A 23,270-nucleotide genomic window follows, 5' to 3' on the forward strand; every position below is an offset into this window, starting at 1 on the left:
AGGGCATTGGAGAACATCTGGCTCCATGATTCCCTTTGGCTCCCCCGACCCTCGGCTTGTCAGGCACTTGCAGGGTCCACAGAGGCCTGTTCCTTTCACAGTCAGTTGGTTGAGCGTTGACGTCAAGTTAGCATCATTTCCCAGCATGCAAGCTTCCGCACGTCCTGTGCTGACATCACATCTGGGTTTGGCTCCACTGCTCACGGTGAGAAGGAGGAAAGACGTATCCCCCCTGGCGACAGCAGATGATTGGATGGCAATCCATCATACCGATGTCTGATCGCTCTGCGTCTCAGTATCAGCACTGTGAGCAAGGTGATGAGGACCACCGTGACCACCACCAGTGCGATGATAACGATCACTTCTCGACTCAGTGGAGCTGTGGGGGGGAAATAATCCAAAAAAGATTAGATTACTTCCAGTGTGGAAACAGGCCCTTCGGCCCAACAAGTCCACACCGCCCCGCCAAAGTGCAACCCACCCCTACCCCTTACCCCTTACCTAACACTACAGGCAATTTAGCATGGGCAATTCACCTGGCCTGCACATCCTTGGACTGTGGGAGGAAACCGGAGCACCCGGAGGAAACCCACGCAGACACAGGGAGAACGTGCAAACTCCACACAGAGAGTCGCCTGAGGCGGGAATTGAACCTGGGTCTCTGGCGCTGTGAGACAGTAGTGCTAACCACTGTGCCACCGTGCCGCCCCCAGTGACTGCATCAAGGAATAGGGAAGGAAGGTGCTGGGTGGGGTATTAAAGGGTGATGGGTCTGAGGGAGAAAGTGGGTTCGAGGGGCAAGTGGGATTAGACTGGGTGGGATATTAAAGGGTATGGGGAGTGAGAGGGAGAGTGGGATTAGACTGGGTGGGATATTAAAGGGTGTGGGGAGTGAGAGGGAGAGTGGGATTAGACTGGGTGGGATATTAAAGGGTATGGGGAGTGAGAGGGAGAGTGGGATTAGACTGGGTGGGATATTAAAGGGTGTGGGGAGTGAGAGGGAGAGTGGGATTAGACTGGGTGGGATATTAAAGGGTGTGGGGAGTGAGGGTGAGAGTGAGATTAGACTGGGTGGGATATTAAAGGTTGAGGGGAGTGAGGGAGAGAGTGGGATTAGACATGTTGGGATATTAAATGATGTGGGGAGTGAGGGTGAAGTGGGATTTGACTGGGTGGGATATTAAAGGGTATGGGGAGTGAGAGGGAGAGTGGGATTAGACTGGGTGGGATATTAAAGGGTGTGGGGAGTGAGGGGGAGAGAGGGATTAGACTGGGTGGGATATTGGAGGGTGTGGGGAGTGAGAGGGAGAGTGAGTTTAGACTGGGTGGGATATTAAAGGGAGTGAGGGGGAGATTGGTATTAGACTGGGTGGGATATTAAAGGTTGAGGGGAGTGAGGTTGAGTGGGATATTAAAGGACATTGATGAAACCTCGTCTGGAATACTGAGTCCCGTTCTGATCTCCCTATTATCAGAACGATATTATTAAACTGGAGCGGGTCCTGAAGAGATTTCCCGGGAAGTTACCGGGTATGGAAGGTTTGTGTTAGAGAGGAAGGCTGGGTAATCTGGGACTTACTTCACTGGAGCGAGTGTGTATAAAATAATGACGGGGATGGATAGGATTAGTGGGCGGGGTCTTTTCTCCAGGACAGGGGATTTTGTCACTCGAAGGGGAACATTTTTAATGTGAGAGGAGAGAGATCTAAAAAGGAGAGGAGGGGCCGATGTTTTACACAGAAGGTGGTTTGAGTGTGGAATGACCTTCCTGAGGAAATGGTGGATGTGGGGACAGTTACAGCATTTAACAGCCATTTGGATAAGGCCATGAATAGGAAATGTTTGGAGGGATATGGGCCAGGAGCAGGCAGCTGGGACTGGGTTAGTTTGGGATTGTGGTCAGCACGGACTGATTGGGCCGAAGGGTCTGTTTCCATGCTGTAGGATTCTAGGAAGGGGGCGTGGGCGACCGAGAATTAGAGCAACTTTTCGGAACGGGGCGTGTGATTGGGATGTGGGAATGTGCTGTCTGAAATTGTGGCCGGGTCGGGGGAGGGGAGCGAAGGTAATAATCCCATCGCCGCTTCCGGGAAAACGCCATGGAATATAAGGAATCTCAGGACACGGCCTACCCACACAGGCTCGGTCAGTGACAGGACGGTGAAGGGAGGGGAGGGGAGTGGGAGGGGAGGGGGAGGGGGAGGGGGTCCTACCCACATAGGCTTGGTCAGTGACAGGACGGTGAAGGGAGGGGAGGGGGAGGGGGAGGGGGTCCTTCCCACACAGTCTCGGTCAGTGACAGGACGGTGAAGGGGGGGGAGGGGAGGGGGAGGGGGAGGGGGTCCGACCCACACAGTCTCGGTCAGTGACAGGACGGTGAAGGGAGGGGAGGAGAGGGGGAGGGGAGTGGGAGGGGGAGAGGGGGGAGAGGGGGGAAGGGGTCCTACCCACATAGGCTTGGTCAGTGACAGGACGGTGAAGGGAGGGGAGGGGGAGGGGGAGGGGGAGGGGGAGGGGAGGGGGAGGGGGAGAGGGGGGAGAGGGGGAGCGGGAGGAGGAGGGGGTCCTACCCACATAGGCGTGGTCAGTGACAGGACGGTGAAGGGGGGGAGGGGAGGTTCGCTCTGGGGCTGGGGTCTGGGGGAGGGGACGGGGGTCCTTCCCACACAGTCTCGGTCAGTGACAGGATGGTGAAGGGGGGGAGGGGAAGTTTGCTCTGGGGCTGGGGTCTGGGGGAGGGGAGGGGGAGGGGAGGGGGAGGGGGTCCTACCCACACAGGCTCGGTCAGTGACAGGACAGTGAAGGGGGGAGCAGAGGTTCACTCTGGGGCTGGGGTCTGGGGGAGGGAGTTTCCTGCAGTACACAGAAAGATCCCATGGCCCCTTCCTGGCCTGAGTGTGTGGAGTGGTGTGGGATCTGTCCCAGAGGGGGGGTGGGCTCGGCCGCTCCGATACTAAGATCAAGACGGATCCGATTCTGAAGGCGTGGAGTTGGGGGGAGAACCTCGGGAATGGGAGTACGTTTCCCCAGGATACAAACCCTCCCACTCAGGACACGGACGGGGAGGAGGAGGGTTCACACTCGGAGGCTGGAAACCCCTTCCCGAGGTGCTGCTGGTATTGAAGGATGAAACACAGAGGGGGGTATGAATCAAGGAGGAAGGTGGGGCAGGACCTGGGGTGGGTGGGGGTTCATGGCATCGGGGAGGGTGGTGGGGTTTGAGGTGGGGGGTGTGGGGTGGGAGGTGACGGTAGAAAAGAGGAGTCACAGCCACGAATTGTTTCCGCATTTGTTATAAAATCCGGTCCCATTCCACAGTCTCACCCAATGCTGTACACCAATGGGGAATGTTGGCATTGTCCCCTCCCCAGACCCACCACACCCCCCACCAGGGGCAGGGACTGGACTCTGACCCGCTGACTGCTTGACCCCAGTTGATGCTTTCATTCCCCAGTGAAAGGGAAATGTTCCTGTGGGAGGGACAGGGGGTGGTGATGGGCAGAGGAACGGAGGGGGTGGGAGGAAGGGTGCAGGAGGAAGGGGGCGGGAGGAAGGGGGCGGGAGGAAGGGGGCAGGAGGAAGGGGGCGGGAGGAAGGGGGCAGGAGGAAGGGGGCAGGAGGAAGGGGGCAGGAGGAAGGGGGCGGGAGGAAGGGGGCAGGAGGAAGGGGGCGGGAGGAAGGGGGCGGGAGGAAGGGGGCGGGAGGAAGGGGGCGGGAGGAAGGGGGCGGGAGGAAGGGGGCAGGAGGAAGGGGGCAGGAGGAAGGGGGCAGGAGGAAGGGGGCGGGAGGAAGGGGGCAGGAGGAAGGGGGCGGGAGGAAGGGGGCAGGAGGAAGGGGGCGGGAGGAAGGGGGCAGGAGGAAGGGGGCAGGAGGAAGGGGGCGGGAGGAAGGGGGCAGGAGTCCTCGAGTCACTGAGTGATAAGGTAGGGGACTCCTTTGACGGGAATCACCAGGCTACACGTTTGAAATTACCATTCGCTTGGGTCGATGTGCTGGTTGTTGCTGGGGTTGGTGTACTGGTTGTTCCTGGGGTTGATGTACTGGTTGTTGTTGGGATCGATGTACTGGATGTTGCTGGGGTCGATGTGCTGGTTGTTGCTGGGATCGATGTACTGGTTGTTGCTGGGATCGATGCACTGTTTGTTGCTGGGGTTGGTGTACTGGTTGTTGCTGGGGTTGAAGTACTGGTTGTTGTTGGGATCGATGTACAGGTTGTTGTTGGGATCAATGTACTGGTTGATGCTGGTGTTGATGTACTGGTTGTTGCTGGGATCGATGTACTGGTTGATGCTGGGGTTGATGTACTGGTTATTGCTGGGGTTGATGTGTTGGTTGTTGCTGCGGTTGATGTCCTGGTTGTTTTTGGGGTTGATGTGCTGGTTGTTGCTGGGGTTGATGTAATGGTTGTTGTTGGGGTTGATGTGCTGGTTGTTGCTGGGGTTGATGTACTAGTTGTTGCTGGGGTTGATGTGCTGATTGTTGCTGGAGTTGATGTGCTGGTTGTTGCTGGGATTGATGTGCTGGTTGTTGCTGGGGTTGATGTGCTCGTTGTTGCTGGGGTTGATGTACTGGTTGTTGTTGGGGTGGATGTGCTGTTTGTTGCTGCGGTCGATGTGCTGATTGTTACTGGGATTCATGTACTGTTTGTTGCTGGTATTCATGTACTGGTTGTTGTTGGGGTTGATGTGCTGGTTGTGGCTGGGGTCGATGTACTCATTGTTGCTGGGGTTGATGTGCTCGTTGTTGCTGGGGTTGATGTGTTGGTTGTTGCTGCGGTTGATGTACTGGTTGTTGCTGGGGTCGATGTACTGGTTGTTGCTGGGGTTGATGTACTGGTTGTTGTTGGGGTTGATGCGCTGGTTGTTGCTGGGGTTGATGTGTTGGTTGTTGCTGCGGTTGATGTACTGGTTGTTGCTGGGGTTGATGTGCTGGTTTTTGATGGGGTTGATGTGTTGGTTGTTGCTGCGGTTGATGTACTGGTTGTTGCTGGGGTCGATGTACTGGTTGTTGCTGGGGTTGATGTACTGGTTGTTGTTGGGGTTGATGCGCTGGTTGTTGCTGGGGTTGATGTGTTGGTTGTTGCTGCGGTTGATGTACTGGTTGTTGCTGGGGTTGATGTGCTGATTGTTGCTGGAGTTGATGTGCTGGTTGTTGCTGGGGTTGATGTACTGGTTGTTGTTGGGGTTGATGTGCTTGTTGTGGCTGGGGTCGATGTACTGGTTGTTGCTGGGGTTGATGTACTGGTTGTTGTTGGGGTTGATGTGCTGGTTGTTGCTGGGGTTGATGTGCTGGTTGTTGCTGGGGTTGATGTGCTTGTTGTGGCTGGAGTCGATGGACTGGTTGTTGCTGGGGTTGATGTGCTGGTTGTTACTGGGATTGATGTATTGGTTGTGGCTGGTGTCGATGTACGGGTTGTTGCTGGGATTGATGTGCTGGTTGCTGCTGGGGTTGATGTGCTTGTTGTGGCTGGGGTTGATGTACTGGTTGTTGCTGGGGTTGATGTGCTGTTTGCTGCTGGGGTTGATGTAATGGTTGTTGCTGGGGTTGATGTACTGGTTGTTGCTGGGGTTGATGTGCTGGTTGTTTCTGGGGTTGATGTACTGGTTGTTGCTGGGGTTGATGTGCTGGCTGTTGCTGGGGTTGATGTACTGGTTGTTGCTGGGGTTGATGTCCTGGTTGTTGCTGGGGTCGATGTACTGGTTGTTGCCGGGATTGATGTACTGGCTGTTGCTGGCGTCGATGTACTGGTTGCTGTTGGGGTTGATGTACTGGTTGCTGCTGGGGTTGATGTGCTAGTTGCTGCTGGGGTTAATGTGCTGGTTGTTGCTGGGGTTGATGTGCTGGTTGTTGCTGGGGTTGATGTAATTGTTGTTGCTGGGGTTGATGTGCTGGTTGTTGCTGGGGTCGATATACTGGTTGTTGCTGGGATCGATGTACTGGTTGTTGATGTGGATGATGTACTGGTTTTTGCTGTGGTCGATGTACTGGTTGTTGCTGGGGTTGATGTACTGGTTGTTGCTGGGGTTGATGTGCTGGTTGTTGCTGGGGTTGATGTGCTGGTTGTTGCTGGGGTCGATGTGCTGGTTGCTGCTGGGATCGATGTACTGGTTGTTGCTGTGGATGATGTACTGGTTGTTGTTGGGGGTGATGTACTGGTTGTTGCTGGGGGTGATGTACTAGTTGTTGCTGGGTTTGATGTGCTGATTGTTGCTGGGGTTGATGTCCTGGTTGTTGCTGGGTTTGATGTGCTGATTGTTGCTGGGGTTGATGTCCTGGTTGTTGCTGGTGTCGATGTACTGGTTATTGCTGGGGTCGATGAGCTGGTTGCTGCTGGGGTCGATGTGCTGATTGTTGCTGGGGTCGATGTACTGGTTGTTGCTGGGGTTGATGTCCTGGTTGTTGCTGGTGTTGATGTACTGGTTGTTGCTGGGGTTGATGTCCTGGTTGTTGCGGGTGTTGATGTACTGGTTGTTGCTGGTGTTGATGTACTGGTTGTTGCTGGGGTTGATGTACTGGTTGTTGCTGGGGTTGATGTGCTGGTTGCTGCGGGGGTCGATGTACTGGTTGTTGCTGGGGATGATGTACTGGTTGTTGCTGGGATCTTTGTGCTGGTTGTTGCTGGGGTTGATGTCCTGGTTGTTGCTGGGGTCGATGTGCTGGTTGCTGCTGGGATCGATGTACTGGTTGTTGCTGGGGGTGATGTACTGGTTGTTGCTGGGTTTGATGTGCTGATTGTTGCTGCGGTTGATGTGCTGGTTGTTGCTGGGGTTGATGTACTGGTTGTTGCTGGGGTAGATGTACTGGTTGTTGCTGGGATCGATGTACTCGTTGCTGGTGTTGATGTACTGGTTGCTGCTGGGGTTGATGTACTGGTTGTTGCTGGGGATGATGTACTGGTTGTTGCTGGATTTGATTTACTGGTTGTTGCTGTAATTGATGTAGTTGTTGCTGGGATTGATGTACTGGTTGTTGCTGGGTTTGTTGTGCTGGTTGTTGCTGGGGTTGATGTAATTGTTGTTGCTGGGGTTTATGTACTGGTTGTTGCTGGGGTCGATGTACTGGTTGTTGCTGGGGTTGATGTGCTGGTTGTTGCTGGGGTTGATGCACTGGTTGTTGCTGGGGTTGATGTGCTGGTTGTTGCTGGGGTCGATGTACTGGTTGTTGCTGGGGTTGATGTGCTGGTTGTTGCTGGGGTTGATGTGCTGGTTGTTGCGGTGTTTGATGTGCTGATTGTTGCTTGGGTTGATGTGCTGGTTGTTGCTGGGGTTGATGTGCTGGTTGTTGCTGGGGTTGATGTACTGGTTGTTGCTGGGGTTGATGTGTTAGTTGTTGCTGGGGTTGATTTGCTGGTTGTTGCTGGGGTCGATGTGCTGGTTGTTGCTGGGGTTGATGTGCTCGTTGTTGCTGGGGTTGATGTGCTCGTTGTTGCTGGCATCAATGTACTGGTTGTTGCTGCAGTTGATGTACTGGTTGTTGCTGGGGTTGATGTGCTGGTTGTTGCTGGGGTTGATGTGCTTGTTGTTGCTGGTGTTGATTTGCTGGTTGTTGCTGGGATCAATGTACTGGTTGTTGCTGGGGTTGATGTGCTGGTTATTGCTGGTGTCGATATACTGGTTGTTGCTGTGATCGATGTACTGGTTGTTGCTGGGGTCGATGTACTGGTTGTTGCTGGGGTTGATGTGCTGGTTGTTGCTGGTGTCGATGTACTGGTTGTTGCTGGGGTTGATGTGCTGGTGGTTGCTGGGGTCGATGTGCTGGTGGTTGCTGGGGTTGATGTGCTTGTTGTTGCTGGGGTTGATGTACTGGTTGTTGCTGGGGTTGATGTACTGGTTGCTGCGGTCGGTGAGCTGGTTGTTGCTGGGGTTGATGTACTGGTTGTTGCTGGGGGCGATGTGCTGGTTGTTCCTGTGGTTGATGTACTGGTTGTTGCTGGGGGTGATGTACTGGTTGTTGCTGGGTTTGATGTGCTGGTTGTTACTGGGGGTGATGTACTGGTTGCTGCTGGGGTTGATGTACTGGTTGCTGCTGCGGTTGATGTGCTGGTTGTTGCTGGGGTTGATGTAATTGTTGTTGCTGGGATCGATGTACTGGTTGTTGATGTGGATGATGTACTGGTTGTTGCTGGGGTCGATGTACTGGTTGTTGCTGGGGTTGATGTGCTGGTTGTTGCTGGGGTTGATGTACTGGTTGTTGCTGGGGTCTATGTGCTGGTTGCTGCTGGGATCGATGTACTGGTTGTTGATGTGGATGATGTACTGGTTGTTGCTGGGGTCGATGTACTGGTTGTTGCTGGGGTTGATGTGCTGGTTGTTGCTGGGCTTGATGTACTGGTTGCTGCTGGGGTTGATGTGCTGGTTGTTGCTGGGGTTGATGTAATTGTTGTTGCTGGGATCGATGTACTGGTTGTTGATGTGGATGATGTACTGGTTGTTGCTGGGGTCGATGTACTGGTTGTTGCTGGGGTTGATGTGCTGGTTGTTGCTGGGGTTGATGTACTGGTTGTTGCTGGGGTCTATGTGCTGGTTGCTGCTGGGATCGATGTGCTGGTTATTGCTGGTGTCGATATACTGGTTGTTGCTGTGATCGATGTACTGGTTGTTGCTGGGGTCGATGTACTGGTTGTTGCTGGGGTTGATGTGCTGGTTGTTGCTGGGCTTGATGTACTGGTTGCTGCTGGGGTTGATTGGCTGGTTGTTGCTGGGGTTGATGTAATTGTTGTTGCTGGGATCGATGTACTGGTTGTTGATGTGGATGATGTACTGGTTGTTGCTGGGGTCGATGTACTGGTTGTTGCTGGGGTTGATGTGCTTGTTGTTGCTGGTGTTGATTTGCTGGTTGTTGCTGGGATCAATGTACTGGTTGTTGCTGGGGTTGATGTGCTGGTTATTGCTGGTGTCGATATACTGGTTGTTGCTGTGATCGATGTACTGGTTGTTGCTGGGGTCGATGTACTGGTTGTTGCTGGGGTTGATGTGCTGGTTGTTGCTGGTGTCGATGTACTGGTTGTTGCTGGGGTTGATGTGCTGGTGGTTGCTGGGGTCGATGTGCTGGTGGTTGCTGGGGTTGATGTGCTTGTTGTTGCTGGGGTTGATGTACTGGTTGTTGCTGGGGTTGATGTACTGGTTGCTGCGGTCGGTGAGCTGGTTGTTGCTGGGGTTGATGTACTGGTTGTTGCTGGGGGCGATGTGCTGGTTGTTCCTGTGGTTGATGTACTGGTTGTTGCTGGGGGTGATGTACTGGTTGTTGCTGGGTTTGATGTGCTGGTTGTTACTGGGGGTGATGTACTGGTTGCTGCTGGGGTTGATGTACTGGTTGCTGCTGCGGTTGATGTGCTGGTTGTTGCTGGGGTTGATGTAATTGTTGTTGCTGGGATCGATGTACTGGTTGTTGATGTGGATGATGTACTGGTTGTTGCTGGGGTCGATGTACTGGTTGTTGCTGGGGTTGATGTGCTGGTTGTTGCTGGGCTTGATGTACTGGTTGCTGCTGGGGTTGATGTGCTGGTTGTTGCTGGGGTTGATGTAATTGTTGTTGCTGGGATCGATGTACTGGTTGTTGATGTGGATGATGTACTGGTTGTTGCTGGGGTCGATGTACTGGTTGTTGCTGGGGTTGATGTGCTGGTTGTTGCTGGGGTTGATGTACTGGTTGTTGCTGGGGTCTATGTGCTGGTTGCTGCTGGGATCGATGTACTGGTTGTTGCTGTGGATGATGTACTGGTTGTTGTTGGGGGTGATGTACTGGTTGTTGCTGGAGGTGATGTAGTGGTTGTTGCTGGTGTCGATGTAATGGTTGTTGCTGGGGTCGATGTGCTGATTATTGCTGGGGTCGATGTACTGGTTGCTGCTGGTGTCGATGTGCTGGTTGCTGCTGGGGTCGATGTGCTGATTGTTGCTGGGGTCGATGTACTGGTTGTTGCTTGATTTGATGCACTGGTTGTTGCTGGTGTTGATGTGCTGGTTGTTGCTGGGCTTGATGTACTGGTTGCTGCTGGGGTTGATGTGCTGGTTGTTGCTGGGGTTGATGTAATTGTTGTTGCTGGGATCGATGTACTGGTTGTTGATGTGGATGATGTACTGGTTGTTGCTGGGGTCGATGTACTGGTTGTTGCTGGGGTTGATGTGCTGGTTGTTGCTGGGGTTGATGTACTGTTTGTTGCTGGGTTTGATGTGCTGATTGTTGCTGGGGTTGATGTGCTGGTTGTTGCTGGTGTTGACATCCTGGTTTTTGCTCGGGTTGATGTGCTGGTTGTTACTGAGGTTGATGTGCTGGTTGTTGCTGGGGTTGATGTGCTAGTTGTTACTGGGGGTGATGTACTGGTTGTTGCTGGGGTTGATGTACTGGTTGTTGCTGGTGTTGATGTGCTGGTTGCTGCTGGGGTTGATATGCTGGTCGCTGCTGGAGTTGATTTGCTGGTTGTTGCTGGGGTTGATGTACTGGTTGTTGCTGGTGTCGATGTGCTGATTGTTGCTGGGTTCGATGTACTGGTTGTTGCTTGATTTGATGCACTGGTTGTTGGTGGTGTTGATGTCCTGGTTGTTGCTGGGGTTGATGTGCTGGTTGCTGTTGGGGTTGATATGCTGATTGCTGCTGGGGTCGATGTACTGGTTGTTGCTGGGGATGATGTACTGGTTGTAGCTGGGTTTGATGTACTGGTCGTTGTTTGGATCGATGTACTGGTTGTTGCTGGGGTAGATGTACTGGTTGTTGCTGGCGTTGATGTACTGGTTGTTGCTGGGGGTGATGTACTGGTTGTTCCTGGGGGTGATGTCCTGGTTGTTGCTGGGATCGATGTACTGGTTGTTGCTGGCGTTGATTTACTGGTTGTTGCTGGGATTGATGTACTTGTTGTTGCTGGGATCGATGTGCTGGTTGTTGCTGGGGTCGATGTACTAGTTGTTGCTGGGGTTGATGTGCTGGTTGTTGCTGGGGTTGATGTACTGGTTGTTGCGGGGTTTGATGTGCTGATTGTTGCTGGGGTTGATGTGCTGGTTGTTGCTGGGGTCGATGTGCTGGTTGTTGCTGGGGTTGATGTACTGGTTGTTGCTGGGGTTGATGTGCTAGTTGTTGCTGGGTTTGATGTGCTGGTTGTTGCTGGGGTTGATGTACTGGTTGTTGCTGGGGTTGATGTGCTGTTTGCTCTTGGGATCGATGTGCTGTTTGCTGCTGGAGTCAGTGTGCTGGCTCCTGCTGGCGTCGATGTACTGACTGCTGCTGGGGTTGATGTGCTGATTGTTGCTGGTGTTGATTTGCTGGTTGCTGCTGGGGTCGATGTACAGGTTGTTGCTGGGGTCGATGTACTGGTTGTTGCTGGGGTCGATGTACTGGTTGTTGCTGGGGTAGATGTACTGGTTGTTGCTGGCGTTGATATGCTGGTTGTTGCTGTGGTTGATGTACTGGTTGTTGCTGGGGGTGATGTACTGGTTGTTCCTGGGGGTGATGTCCTGGTTGTTGCTGGGATCGATGTACTGGTTGTTGCTGGAGTTGATTTACTGGTTGTTGCTGGGATTGATGTACTTGTTGTTGCTGGAATCGATGTGCTGGTTGTTGCTGGGGTCGATGTACTAGTTGTTGCTGGGGTTGATGTGCTGGTTGTTGCTGGGGTTGATGTACTGGTTGTTGCGGGGTTTGATGTGCTGATTGTTGCTGGGGTTGATGTGCTGGTTGTTGCTGGGGTCGATGTGCTGGTTGTTGCTGGGGTTGATGTACTGGTTGTTGCTGGGGTTGATGTGCTAGTTGTTGCTGGGTTTGATGTGCTGGTTGTTGCTGGGGTTGATGTACTGGTTGTTGCTGGGGTTGATGTGCTGTTTGCTCTTGGGATCGATGTGCTGTTTGCTGCTGGAGTCAGTGTGCTGGCTCCTGCTGGCGTCGATGTACTGACTGCTGCTGGGGTTGATGTGCTGATTGTTGCTGGTGTTGATTTACTGGTTGCTGCTGGGGTCGATGTACTGGTTGGTGCTGGGGTTGATGTCCTGGTTGTTGCGGGTGTTGATGTACTGGTTGTTGCTGGTGTTGATGTACTGGTTGTTGCTGGTGTTGATGTACTGGTTGTTGCTGGGGTTGATGTGCTGGTTGTTGCTGGGGTTGATGTACTGGTTGTTGCTGGGGATGATGTACTGGTTGTTGCTGGGATCTTTGTGCTGGTTGTTGCTGGGGTTGATGTACTAGTTGTTGCTGGGGTTGATGTGCTAGTTGTTGCTGGGTTTGATGTGCTGGTTGTTGCTGGGGTTGATGTACTGGTTGTTGCTGGGGTTGATGTGCTGTTTGCTCTTGGGATCGATGTGCTGTTTGCTGCTGGAGTCAGTGTGCTGGCTCCTGCTGGCGTCGATGTACTGACTGCTGCTGGGGTTGATGTGCTGATTGTTGCTGGTGTTGATTTGCTGGTTGCTGCTGGGGTCGATGTACAGGTTGTTGCTGGGGTCGATGTACTGGTTGGTGCTGGGGTCGATGTACTGGTTGTTGCTGGGGTTGATGTGCTGGTTGCTGCTGGGGTCGATGTACAGGTTGTTGCTGGGGTCGATGTACTGGTTGTTGCTGGGGTCGATGTACTGGTTGTTGCTGGGTTCAATGTACGGGTTGTTGCTGGGATTGATGTGCTGGTTGCTGCTGGGGTTGATGTGCTTGTTGTGGCTGGGGTTGATGTACTGGTTGTTGCTGGGGTTGATGTGCTGTTTGCTGCTGGGGTTGATGTACTGGTTGTTGCTGGGGTTGATGTACTGGTTGTTGCTGGGGTTGATGTGCTGGTTGTTACTGAGGTTGATGTGCTGATTGTTGCTGGGGTTGATGTGCTGGTTGTTGCTGGGGTTGATGTGCTGGTTGTTGCTGGGGTTGATGTACTGGTTGTTGCTGGGGTTGATGTGTTAGTTGTTGCTGGGGTTGATTTGCTGGTTGTTGCTGGGGTCGATGTGCTGGTTGTTGCTGGGGTTGATGTGCTCGTTGTTGCTGGGGTTGATGTGCTCGTTGTTGCTGGCATCAATGTACTGGTTGTTGCTGCAGTTGATGTACTGGTTGTTGCTGGGGTTGATGTGCTGGTTGTTGCTGGGGTTGATGTGCTTGTTGTTGCTGGTGTTGATTTGCTGGTTGTTGCTGGGATCAATGTACTGGTTGTTGCTGGGGTTGATGTGCTGGTTATTGCTGGTGTCGATATACTGGTTGTTGCTGTGATCGATGTACTGGTTGTTGCTGGGGTCGATGTACTGGTTGTTGCTGGGGTTGATGTGCTGGTTGTTGCTGGTGTCGATGTACTGGTTGTTGCTGGGGTTGATGTGCTGGTGGTTGCTGGGGTCGATGTGCTGGTGGTTGCTGGGGTTGATGTGCTTGTTGTTGCTGGGGTTGATGTACTGGTTGTTGCTGGGGTTGATGTACTGGTTGCTGCGGTCGGTGAGCTGGTTGTTGCTGGGGTTGATGTACTGGTTGTTGCTGGGGGCGATGTGCTGGTTGTTCCTGTGGTTGATGTACTGGTTGTTGCTGGGGGTGATGTACTGGTTGTTGCTGGGTTTGATGTGCTGGTTGTTACTGGGGGTGATGTACTGGTTGCTGCTGGGGTTGATGTACTGGTTGCTGCTGCGGTTGATGTGCTGGTTGTTGCTGGGGTTGATGTAATTGTTGTTGCTGGGATCGATGTACTGGTTGTTGATGTGGATGATGTACTGGTTGTTGCTGGGGTCGATGTACTGGTTGTTGCTGGGGTTGATGTGCTGGTTGTTGCTGGGCTTGATGTACTGGTTGCTGCTGGGGTTGATGTGCTGGTTGTTGCTGGGGTTGATGTAATTGTTGTTGCTGGGATCGATGTACTGGTTGTTGATGTGGATGATGTACTGGTTGTTGCTGGGGTCGATGTACTGGTTGTTGCTGGGGTTGATGTGCTGGTTGTTGCTGGGGTTGATGTACTGGTTGTTGCTGGGGTCTATGTGCAGGTTGCTGCTGGGATCGATGTACTGGTTGTTGCTGTGGATGATGTACTGGTTGTTGTTGGGGGTGATGTACAGGTTGTTGCTGGGGGTGATGTAGTGGTTGTTGCTGGTGTCGATGTCATGGTTGTTGCTGGGGTCGATGTGCTGATTATTGCTGGGGTCGATGTACTGGTTGCTGCTGGTGTCGATGTGCTGGTTGCTGCTGGGGTCGATGTGCTGATTGTTGCTGGGGTCGATGTACTGGTTGTTGCTTGATTTGATGCACTGGTTGTTGCTGGTGTTGATGTGCTGGTTGTTGCTGGGCTTGATGTACTGGTTGCTGCTGGGGTTGATGTGCTGGTTGTTGCTGGGGTTGATGTAATTGTTGTTGCTGGGATCGATGTACTGGTTGTTGATGTGGATGATGTACTGGTTGTTGCTGGGGTCGATGTACTGGTTGTTGCTGGGGTTGATGTGCTGGTTGTTGCTGGGGTTGATGTACTGTTTGTTGCTGGGTTTGATGTGCTGATTGTTGCTGGGGTTGATGTGCTGGTTGTTGCTGGTGTTGACATCCTGGTTTTTGCTCGGGTTGATGTGCTGGTTGTTACTGAGGTTGATGTGCTGGTTGTTGCTGGGGTTGATGTGCTGGTTGTTACTGGGGGTGATGTACTGGTTGTTGCTGGGGTTGATGTACTGGTTGTTGCTGGGGTTGATGTGCTGGTTGCTGCTGGGGTTGATATGCTGGTCGCTGCTGGAGTTGATTTGCTGGTTGTTGCTGGGGTTGATGTACTGGTTGTTGCTGGTGTCGATGTGCTGATTGTTGCTGGGTTCGATGTACTGGTTGTTGCTTGATTTGATGCACTGGTTGTTGGTGGTGTTGATGTCCTGGTTGTTGCTGGGGTTGATGTGCTGGTTGCTGCTGGGGTTGATATGCTGATTGCTGCTGGGGTCGATGTACTGGTTGTTGCTGGGGATGATGTACTGGTTGTAGCTGGGTTTGATGTACTGGTCGTTGTTTGGATCGATGTACTGGTTGTTGCTGGGGTTGATGTACTGGTTGTTGCTGGGGTAGATGTACTGGTTGTTGCTGGCGTTGATATGCTGGTTGTTGCTGTGGTTGATGTACTGGTTGTTGCTGGGGGTGATGTACTGGTTGTTCCTGGGGGTGATGTCCTGGTTGTTGCTGGGATCGATGTACTGGTTGTTGCTGGAGTTGATTTACTGGTTGTTGCTGGGATTGATGTACTTGTTGTTGCTGGGATCGATGTGCTGGTTGTTGCTGGGGTCGATGTACTAGTTGTTGCTGGGGTTGATGTGCTGGTTGTTGCTGGGGTTGATGTACTGGTTGTTGCGGGGTTTGATGTGCTGATTGTTGCTGGGGTTGATGTGCTGGTTGTTGCTGGGGTCGATGTGCTGGTTGTTGCTGGGGTTGATGTACTGGTTGTTGCTGGGGTTGATGTGCTAGTTGTTGCTGGGTTTGATGTGCTGGTTGTTGCTGGGGTTGATGTACTGGTTGTTGCTGGGGTTGATGTGCTGTTTGCTCTTGGGATCGATGTGCTGTTTGCTGCTGGAGTCAGTGTGCTGGCTCCTGCTGGCGTCGATGTACTGACTGCTGCTGGGGTTGATGTGCTGATTGTTGCTGGTGTTGATTTGCTGGTTGCTGCTGGGGTCGATGTACAGGTTGTTGCTGGGGTCGATGTACTGGTTGTTGCTGGGGTTGATGTACTGGTTGTTGCTGGGGTAGATGTACTGGTTGTTGCTGGCGTTGATATGCTGGTTGTTGCTGTGGTTGATGTACTGGTTGTTCCTGGGGGTGATGTCCTGGTTGTTGCTGGGATCGATGTACTGGTTGTTGCTGGAGTTGATTTACTGGTTGTTGCTGGGATTGATGTACTTGTTGTTGCTGGGATCGATGTGCTGGTTGTTGCTGGGGTCGATGTACTAGTTGTTGCTGGGGTTGATGTGCTGGTTGTTGCTGGGGTTGATGTACTGGTTGTTGCGGGGTTTGATGTGCTGATTGTTGCTGGGGTTGATGTGCTGGTTGTTGCTGGGGTCGATGTGCTGGTTGTTGCTGGGGTTGATGTACTGGTTGTTGCTGGGGTTGATGTGCTAGTTGTTGCTGGGTTTGATGTGCTGGTTGTTGCTGGGGTTGATGTACTGGTTGTTGCTGGGGTTGATGTGCTAGTTGTTGCTGGGTTTGATGTGCTGGTTGTTGCTGGGGTTGATGTACTGGTTGTTGCTGGGGTTGATGTGCTGTTTGCTCTTGGGATCGATGTGCTGTTTGCTGCTGGAGTCAGTGTGCTGGCTCCTGCTGGCGTCGATGTACTGACTGCTGCTGGGGTTGATGTGCTGATTGTTGCTGGTGTTGATTTGCTGGTTGCTGCTGGGGTCGATGTACAGGTTGTTGCTGGGGTCGATGTACTGGTTGTTGCTGGGGTTGATGTACTGGTTGTTGCTGGGGTAGATGTACTGGTTGTTGCTGGCGTTGATATGCTGGTTGTTGCTGTGGTTGATGTACTGGTTGTTGCTGGGGGTGATGTACTGGTTGTTCCTGGGGGTGATGTCCTGGTTGTTGCTGGGATCGATGTACTGGTTGTTGCTGGAGTTGATTTACTGGTTGTTGCTGGGATTGATGTACTTGTTGTTGCTGGGATCGATGTGCTGGTTGTTGCTGGGGTCGATGTACTAGTTGTTGCTGGGGTTGATGTGCTGGTTGTTGCTGGGGTTGATGTACTGGTTGTTGCGGGGTTTGATGTGCTGATTGTTGCTGGGGTTGATGTGCTGGTTGTTGCTGGGGTCGATGTGCTGGTTGTTGCTGGGGTTGATGTACTGGTTGTTGCTGGGGTTGATGTGCTAGTTGTTGCTGGGTTTGATGTGCTGGTTGTTGCTGGGGTTGATGTACTGGTTGTTGCTGGGGTTGATGTGCTGTTTGCTCTTGGGATCGATGTGCTGTTTGCTGCTGGAGTCAGTGTGCTGGCTCCTGCTGGCGTCGATGTACTGACTGCTGCTGGGGTTGATGTGCTGATTGTTGCTGGTGTTGATTTACTGGTTGCTGCTGGGGTCGATGTACTGGTTGGTGCTGGGGTCGATGTATTGGTTGTTGCTGGGGTTGATGTGCTGGTTGCTGCTGGGGTCGATGTACAGGTTGTTGCTGGGGTCGATGTACTGGTTGTTGCTGGGGTCGATGTACTGGTTGTTGCTGGGTTCGATGTACGGGTTGTTGCTGGGATTGATGTGCTGGTTGCTGCTGGGGTTGATGTGCTTGTTGTGGCTGGGGTTGATGTACTGTTTGTTGCTGGGTTTGATGTGCTGATTGTTGCTGGGGTTGATGTGCTGGTTGTTGCTGGTGTTGACATCCTGGTTTTTGCTCGGGTTGATGTGCTGGTTGTTACTGAGGTTGATGTGCTGGTTGTTGCTGGGGTTGATGTGCTAGTTGTTACTGGGGGTGATGTACTGGTTGTTGCTGGGGTTGATGTACTGGTTGTTGCTGGTGTTGATGTGCTGGTTGCTGCTGGGGTTGATATGCTGGTCGCTGCTGGAGTTGATTTGCTGGTTGTTGCTGGGGTTGATGTACTGGTTGTTGCTGGTGTCGATGTGCTGATTGTTGCTGGGTTCGATGTACTGGTTGTTGCTTGATTTGATGCACTGGTTGTTGGTGGTGTTGATGTCCTGGTTGTTGCTGGGGTTGATGTGCTGGTTGCTGTTGGGGTTGATATGCTGATTGCTGCTGGGGTCGATGTACTGGTTGTTGCTGGGGATGATGTACTGGTTGTAGCTGGGTTTGATGTACTGGTCGTTGTTTGGATCGATGTACTGGTTGTTGCTGGGGTAGATGTACTGGTTGTTGCTGGCGTTGATATGCTGGTTGTTGCTGTGGTTGATGTACTGGTTGTTGCTGGGGGTGATGTACTGGTTGTTCCTGGGGGTGATGTCCTGGTTGTTGCTGGGATCGATGTACTGGTTGTTGCTGGAGTTGATTTACTGGTTGTTGCTGGGATTGATGTACTTGTTGTTGCTGGGATCGATGTGCTGGTTGTTGCTGGGGTCGATGTACTAGTTGTTGCTGGGGTTGATGTGCTGGTTGTTGCTGGGGTTGATGTACTGGTTGTTGCGGGGTTTGATGTGCTGATTGTTGCTGGGGTTGATGTGCTGGTTGTTGCTGGGGTCGATGTGCTGGTTGTTGCTGGGGTTGATGTACTGGTTGTTGCTGGGGTTGATGTGCTAGTTGTTGCTGGGTTTGATGTGCTGGTTGTTGCTGGGGTTGATGTACTGGTTGTTGCTGGGGTTGATGTGCTGTTTGCTCTTGGGATCGATGTGCTGTTTGCTGCTGGAGTCAGTGTGCTGGCTCCTGCTGGCGTCGATGTACTGACTGCTGCTGGGGTTGATGTGCTGATTGTTGCTGGTGTTGATTTGCTGGTTGCTGCTGGGGTCGATGTACAGGTTGTTGCTGGGGTCGATGTACTGGTTGTTGCTGGGGTCGATGTACTGGTTGTTGCTGGGGTAGATGTACTGGTTGTTGCTGGCGTTGATATGCTGGTTGTTGCTGTGGTTGATGTACTGGTTGTTGCTGGGGGTGATGTACTGGTTGTTCCTGGGGGTGATGTCCTGGTTGTTGCTGGGATCGATGTACTGGTTGTTGCTGGAGTTGATTTACTGGTTGTTGCTGGGATTGATGTACTTGTTGTTGCTGGAATCGATGTGCTGGTTGTTGCTGGGGTCGATGTACTAGTTGTTGCTGGGGTTGATGTGCTGGTTGTTGCTGGGGTTGATGTACTGGTTGTTGCGGGGTTTGATGTGCTGATTGTTGCTGGGGTTGATGTGCTGGTTGTTGCTGGGGTCGATGTGCTGGTTGTTGCTGGGGTTGATGTACTGGTTGTTGCTGGGGTTGATGTGCTAGTTGTTGCTGGGTTTGATGTGCTGGTTGTTGCTGGGGTTGATGTACTGGTTGTTGCTGGGGTTGATGTGCTGTTTGCTCTTGGGATCGATGTGCTGTTTGCTGCTGGAGTCAGTGTGCTGGCTCCTGCTGGCGTCGATGTACTGACTGCTGCTGGGGTTGATGTGCTGATTGTTGCTGGTGTTGATTTACTGGTTGCTGCTGGGGTCGATGTACTGGTTGGTGCTGGGGTCGATGTATTGGTTGTTGCTGGGGTTGATGTGCTGGTTGCTGCTGGGGTCGATGTACAGGTTGTTGCTGGGGTCGATGTACTGGTTGTTGCTGGGGTCGATGTACTGGTTGTTGCTGGGTTCGATGTACGGGTTGTTGCTGGGATTGATGTGCTGGTTGCTGCTGGGGTTGATGTGCTTGTTGTGGCTGGGGTTGATGTACTGGTTGTTGCTGGGGTTGATGTGCTGTTTGCTGCTGGGGTTGATGTACTGGTTGTTGCTGGGGTTGATGTACTGGTTGTTGCTGGGGTTGATGTGCTGGTTGTTACTGAGGTTGATGTGCTGGTTGTTGCTGGGGTTGATGTGCTGATTGTTGCTGGGGTCGATGTACTGGTTGTTGCTGGGGTTGATGTCCTGGTTGTTGCTGGTGTTGATGTACTGGTTGTTGCTGGGGTTGATGTCCTGGTTGTTGCGGGTGTTGATGTACTGGTTGTTGCTGGTGTTGATGTACTGGTTGTTGCTGGTGTTGATGTACTGGTTGTTGCTGGGGTTGATGTGCTGGTTGTTGCTGGGGTTGATGTACTGGTTGTTGCTGGGGATGATGTACTGGTTGTTGCTGGGATCTTTGTGCTGGTTGTTGCTGGGGTTGATGTACTAGTTGTTGCTGGGGTTGATGTGCTAGTTGTTGCTGGGTTTGATGTGCTGGTTGTTGCTGGGGTTGATGTACTGGTTGTTGCTGGGGTTGATGTGCTGTTTGCTCTTGGGATCGATGTGCTGTTTGCTGCTGGAGTCAGTGTGCTGGCTCCTGCTGGCGTCGATGTACTGACTGCTGCTGGGGTTGATGTGCTGATTGTTGCTGGTGTTGATTTGCTGGTTGCTGCTGGGGTCGATGTACAGGTTGTTGCTGGGGTCGATGTACTGGTTGGTGCTGGGGTCGATGTACTGGTTGTTGCTGGGGTTGATGTGCTGGTTGCTGCTGGGGTCGATGTACAGGTTGTTGCTGGGGTCGATGTACTGGTTGTTGCTGGGGTCGATGTACTGGTTGTTGCTGGGTTCAATGTACGGGTTGTTGCTGGGATTGATGTGCTGGTTGCTGCTGGGGTTGATGTGCTTGTTGTGGCTGGGGTTGATGTACTGGTTGTTGCTGGGGTTGATGTGCTGTTTGCTGCTGGGGTTGATGTACTGGTTGTTGCTGGGGTTGATGTACTGGTTGTTGCTGGGGTTGATGTGCTGGTTGTTACTGAGGTTGATGTGCTGATTGTTGCTGGGGTTGATGTGCTGGTTGTTGCTGGGGTTGATGTGCTGGTTGTTGCTGGGGTTGATGTACTGGTTGTTGCTGGGGTTGATGTGTTAGTTGTTGCTGGGGTTGATTTGCTGGTTGTTGCTGGGGTCGATGTGCTGGTTGTTGCTGGGGTTGATGTGCTCGTTGTTGCTGGGGTTGATGTGCTCGTTGTTGCTGGCATCAATGTACTGGTTGTTGCTGCAGTTGATGTACTGGTTGTTGCTGGGGTTGATGTGCTGGTTGTTGCTGGGGTTGATGTGCTTGTTGTTGCTGGTGTTGATTTGCTGGTTGTTGCTGGGATCAATGTACTGGTTGTTGCTGGGGTTGATGTGCTGGTTATTGCTGGTGTCGATATACTGGTTGTTGCTGTGATCGATGTACTGGTTGTTGCTGGGGTCGATGTACTGGTTGTTGCTGGGGTTGATGTGCTGGTTGTTGCTGGTGTCGATGTACTGGTTGTTGCTGGGGTTGATGTGCTGGTGGTTGCTGGGGTCGATGTGCTGGTGGTTGCTGGGGTTGATGTGCTTGTTGTTGCTGGGGTTGATGTACTGGTTGTTGCTGGGGTTGATGTACTGGTTGCTGCGGTCGGTGAGCTGGTTGTTGCTGGGGTTGATGTACTGGTTGTTGCTGGGGGCGATGTGCTGGTTGTTCCTGTGGTTGATGTACTGGTTGTTGCTGGGGGTGATGTACTGGTTGTTGCTGGGTTTGATGTGCTGGTTGTTACTGGGGGTGATGTACTGGTTGCTGCTGGGGTTGATGTACTGGTTGCTGCTGCGGTTGATGTGCTGGTTGTTGCTGGGGTTGATGTAATTGTTGTTGCTGGGATCGATGTACTGGTTGTTGATGTGGATGATGTACTGGTTGTTGCTGGGGTCGATGTACTGGTTGTTGCTGGGGTTGATGTGCTGGTTGTTGCTGGGCTTGATGTACTGGTTGCTGCTGGGGTTGATGTGCTGGTTGTTGCTGGGGTTGATGTAATTGTTGTTGCTGGGATCGATGTACTGGTTGTTGATGTGGATGATGTACTGGTTGTTGCTGGGGTCGATGTACTGGTTGTTGCTGGGGTTGATGTGCTGGTTGTTGCTGGGGTTGATGTACTGGTTGTTGCTGGGGTCTATGTGCTGGTTGCTGCTGGGATCGATGTACTGGTTGTTGCTGTGGATGATGTACTGGTTGTTGTTGGGGGTGATGTACAGGTTGTTGCTGGGGGTGATGTAGTGGTTGTTGCTGGTGTCGATGTCATGGTTGTTGCTGGGGTCGATGTGCTGATTATTGCTGGGGTCGATGTACTGGTTGCTGCTGGTGTCGATGTGCTGGTTGCTGCTGGGGTCGATGTGCTGATTGTTGCTGGGGTCGATGTACTGGTTGTTGCTTGATTTGATGCACTGGTTGTTGCTGGTGTTGATGTGCTGGTTGTTGCTGGGCTTGATGTACTGGTTGCTGCTGGGGTTGATGTGCTGGTTGTTGCTGGGGTTGATGTAATTGTTGTTGCTGGGATCGATGTACTGGTTGTTGATGTGGATGATGTACTGGTTGTTGCTGGGGTCGATGTACTGGTTGTTGCTGGGGTTGATGTGCTGGTTGTTGCTGGGGTTGATGTACTGTTTGTTGCTGGGTTTGATGTGCTGATTGTTGCTGGGGTTGATGTGCTGGTTGTTGCTGGTGTTGACATCCTGGTTTTTGCTCGGGTTGATGTGCTGGTTGTTACTGAGGTTGATGTGCTGGTTGTTGCTGGGGTTGATGTGCTGGTTGTTACTGGGGGTGATGTACTGGTTGTTGCTGGGGTTGATGTACTGGTTGTTGCTGGGGTTGATGTGCTGGTTGCTGCTGGGGTTGATATGCTGGTCGCTGCTGGAGTTGATTTGCTGGTTGTTGCTGGGGTTGATGTACTGGTTGTTGCTGGTGTCGATGTGCTGATTGTTGCTGGGTTCGATGTACTGGTTGTTGCTTGATTTGATGCACTGGTTGTTGGTGGTGTTGATGTCCTGGTTGTTGCTGGGGTTGATGTGCTGGTTGCTGCTGGGGTTGATATGCTGATTGCTGCTGGGGTCGATGTACTGGTTGTTGCTGGGGATGATGTACTGGTTGTAGCTGGGTTTGATGTACTGGTCGTTGTTTGGATCGATGTACTGGTTGTTGCTGGGGTTGATGTACTGGTTGTTGCTGGGGTAGATGTACTGGTTGTTGCTGGCGTTGATATGCTGGTTGTTGCTGTGGTTGATGTACTGGTTGTTGCTGGGGGTGATGTACTGGTTGTTCCTGGGGGTGATGTCCTGGTTGTTGCTGGGATCGATGTACTGGTTGTTGCTGGAGTTGATTTACTGGTTGTTGCTGGGATTGATGTACTTGTTGTTGCTGGGATCGATGTGCTGGTTGTTGCTGGGGTCGATGTACTAGTTGTTGCTGGGGTTGATGTGCTGGTTGTTGCTGGGGTTGATGTACTGGTTGTTGCGGGGTTTGATGTGCTGATTGTTGCTGGGGTTGATGTGCTGGTTGTTGCTGGGGTCGATGTGCTGGTTGTTGCTGGGGTTGATGTACTGGTTGTTGCTGGGGTTGATGTGCTAGTTGTTGCTGGGTTTGATGTGCTGGTTGTTGCTGGGGTTGATGTACTGGTTGTTGCTGGGGTTGATGTGCTGTTTGCTCTTGGGATCGATGTGCTGTTTGCTGCTGGAGTCAGTGTGCTGGCTCCTGCTGGCGTCGATGTACTGACTGCTGCTGGGGTTGATGTGCTGATTGTTGCTGGTGTTGATTTGCTGGTTGCTGCTGGGGTCGATGTACAGGTTGTTGCTGGGGTCGATGTACTGGTTGTTGCTGGGGTTGATGTACTGGTTGTTGCTGGGGTAGATGTACTGGTTGTTGCTGGCGTTGATATGCTGGTTGTTGCTGTGGTTGATGTACTGGTTGTTCCTGGGGGTGATGTCCTGGTTGTTGCTGGGATCGATGTACTGGTTGTTGCTGGAGTTGATTTACTGGTTGTTGCTGGGATTGATGTA

At 52.4% G+C, this 23,270-nt stretch overlaps 1 protein-coding gene across 1 annotated transcript in view; it reads right to left on the bottom strand.

Annotated features, from left to right (window-relative positions):
* Positions 1-200: 200 nt before the first annotated feature.
* The window catches only part of LOC140458721 (uncharacterized), a 44,987-nt gene continuing 21,917 nt past the window's right edge, over positions 201-23,270 (bottom strand). The window contains 14 exon segments of the mRNA XM_072553384.1: positions 201-379; positions 4,450-4,602; positions 4,834-5,322; positions 5,482-5,658; positions 5,746-6,234; positions 7,612-7,833; positions 7,873-8,505; positions 13,723-14,211; positions 15,619-15,747; positions 17,227-17,403; positions 17,443-17,859; positions 20,731-20,835; positions 21,016-21,480; positions 22,360-22,864. Coding sequence (XP_072409485.1) covers positions 201-379; positions 4,450-4,602; positions 4,834-5,322; positions 5,482-5,658; positions 5,746-6,234; positions 7,612-7,833; positions 7,873-8,505; positions 13,723-14,211; positions 15,619-15,747; positions 17,227-17,403; positions 17,443-17,859; positions 20,731-20,835; positions 21,016-21,480; positions 22,360-22,864 — 4,629 coding nt within the window.

Source organism: Chiloscyllium punctatum, chromosome 34, assembly GCF_047496795.1.
Source record: "Chiloscyllium punctatum isolate Juve2018m chromosome 34, sChiPun1.3, whole genome shotgun sequence".
Taxonomy (NCBI): Eukaryota; Metazoa; Chordata; class Chondrichthyes; order Orectolobiformes; family Hemiscylliidae; genus Chiloscyllium; species Chiloscyllium punctatum.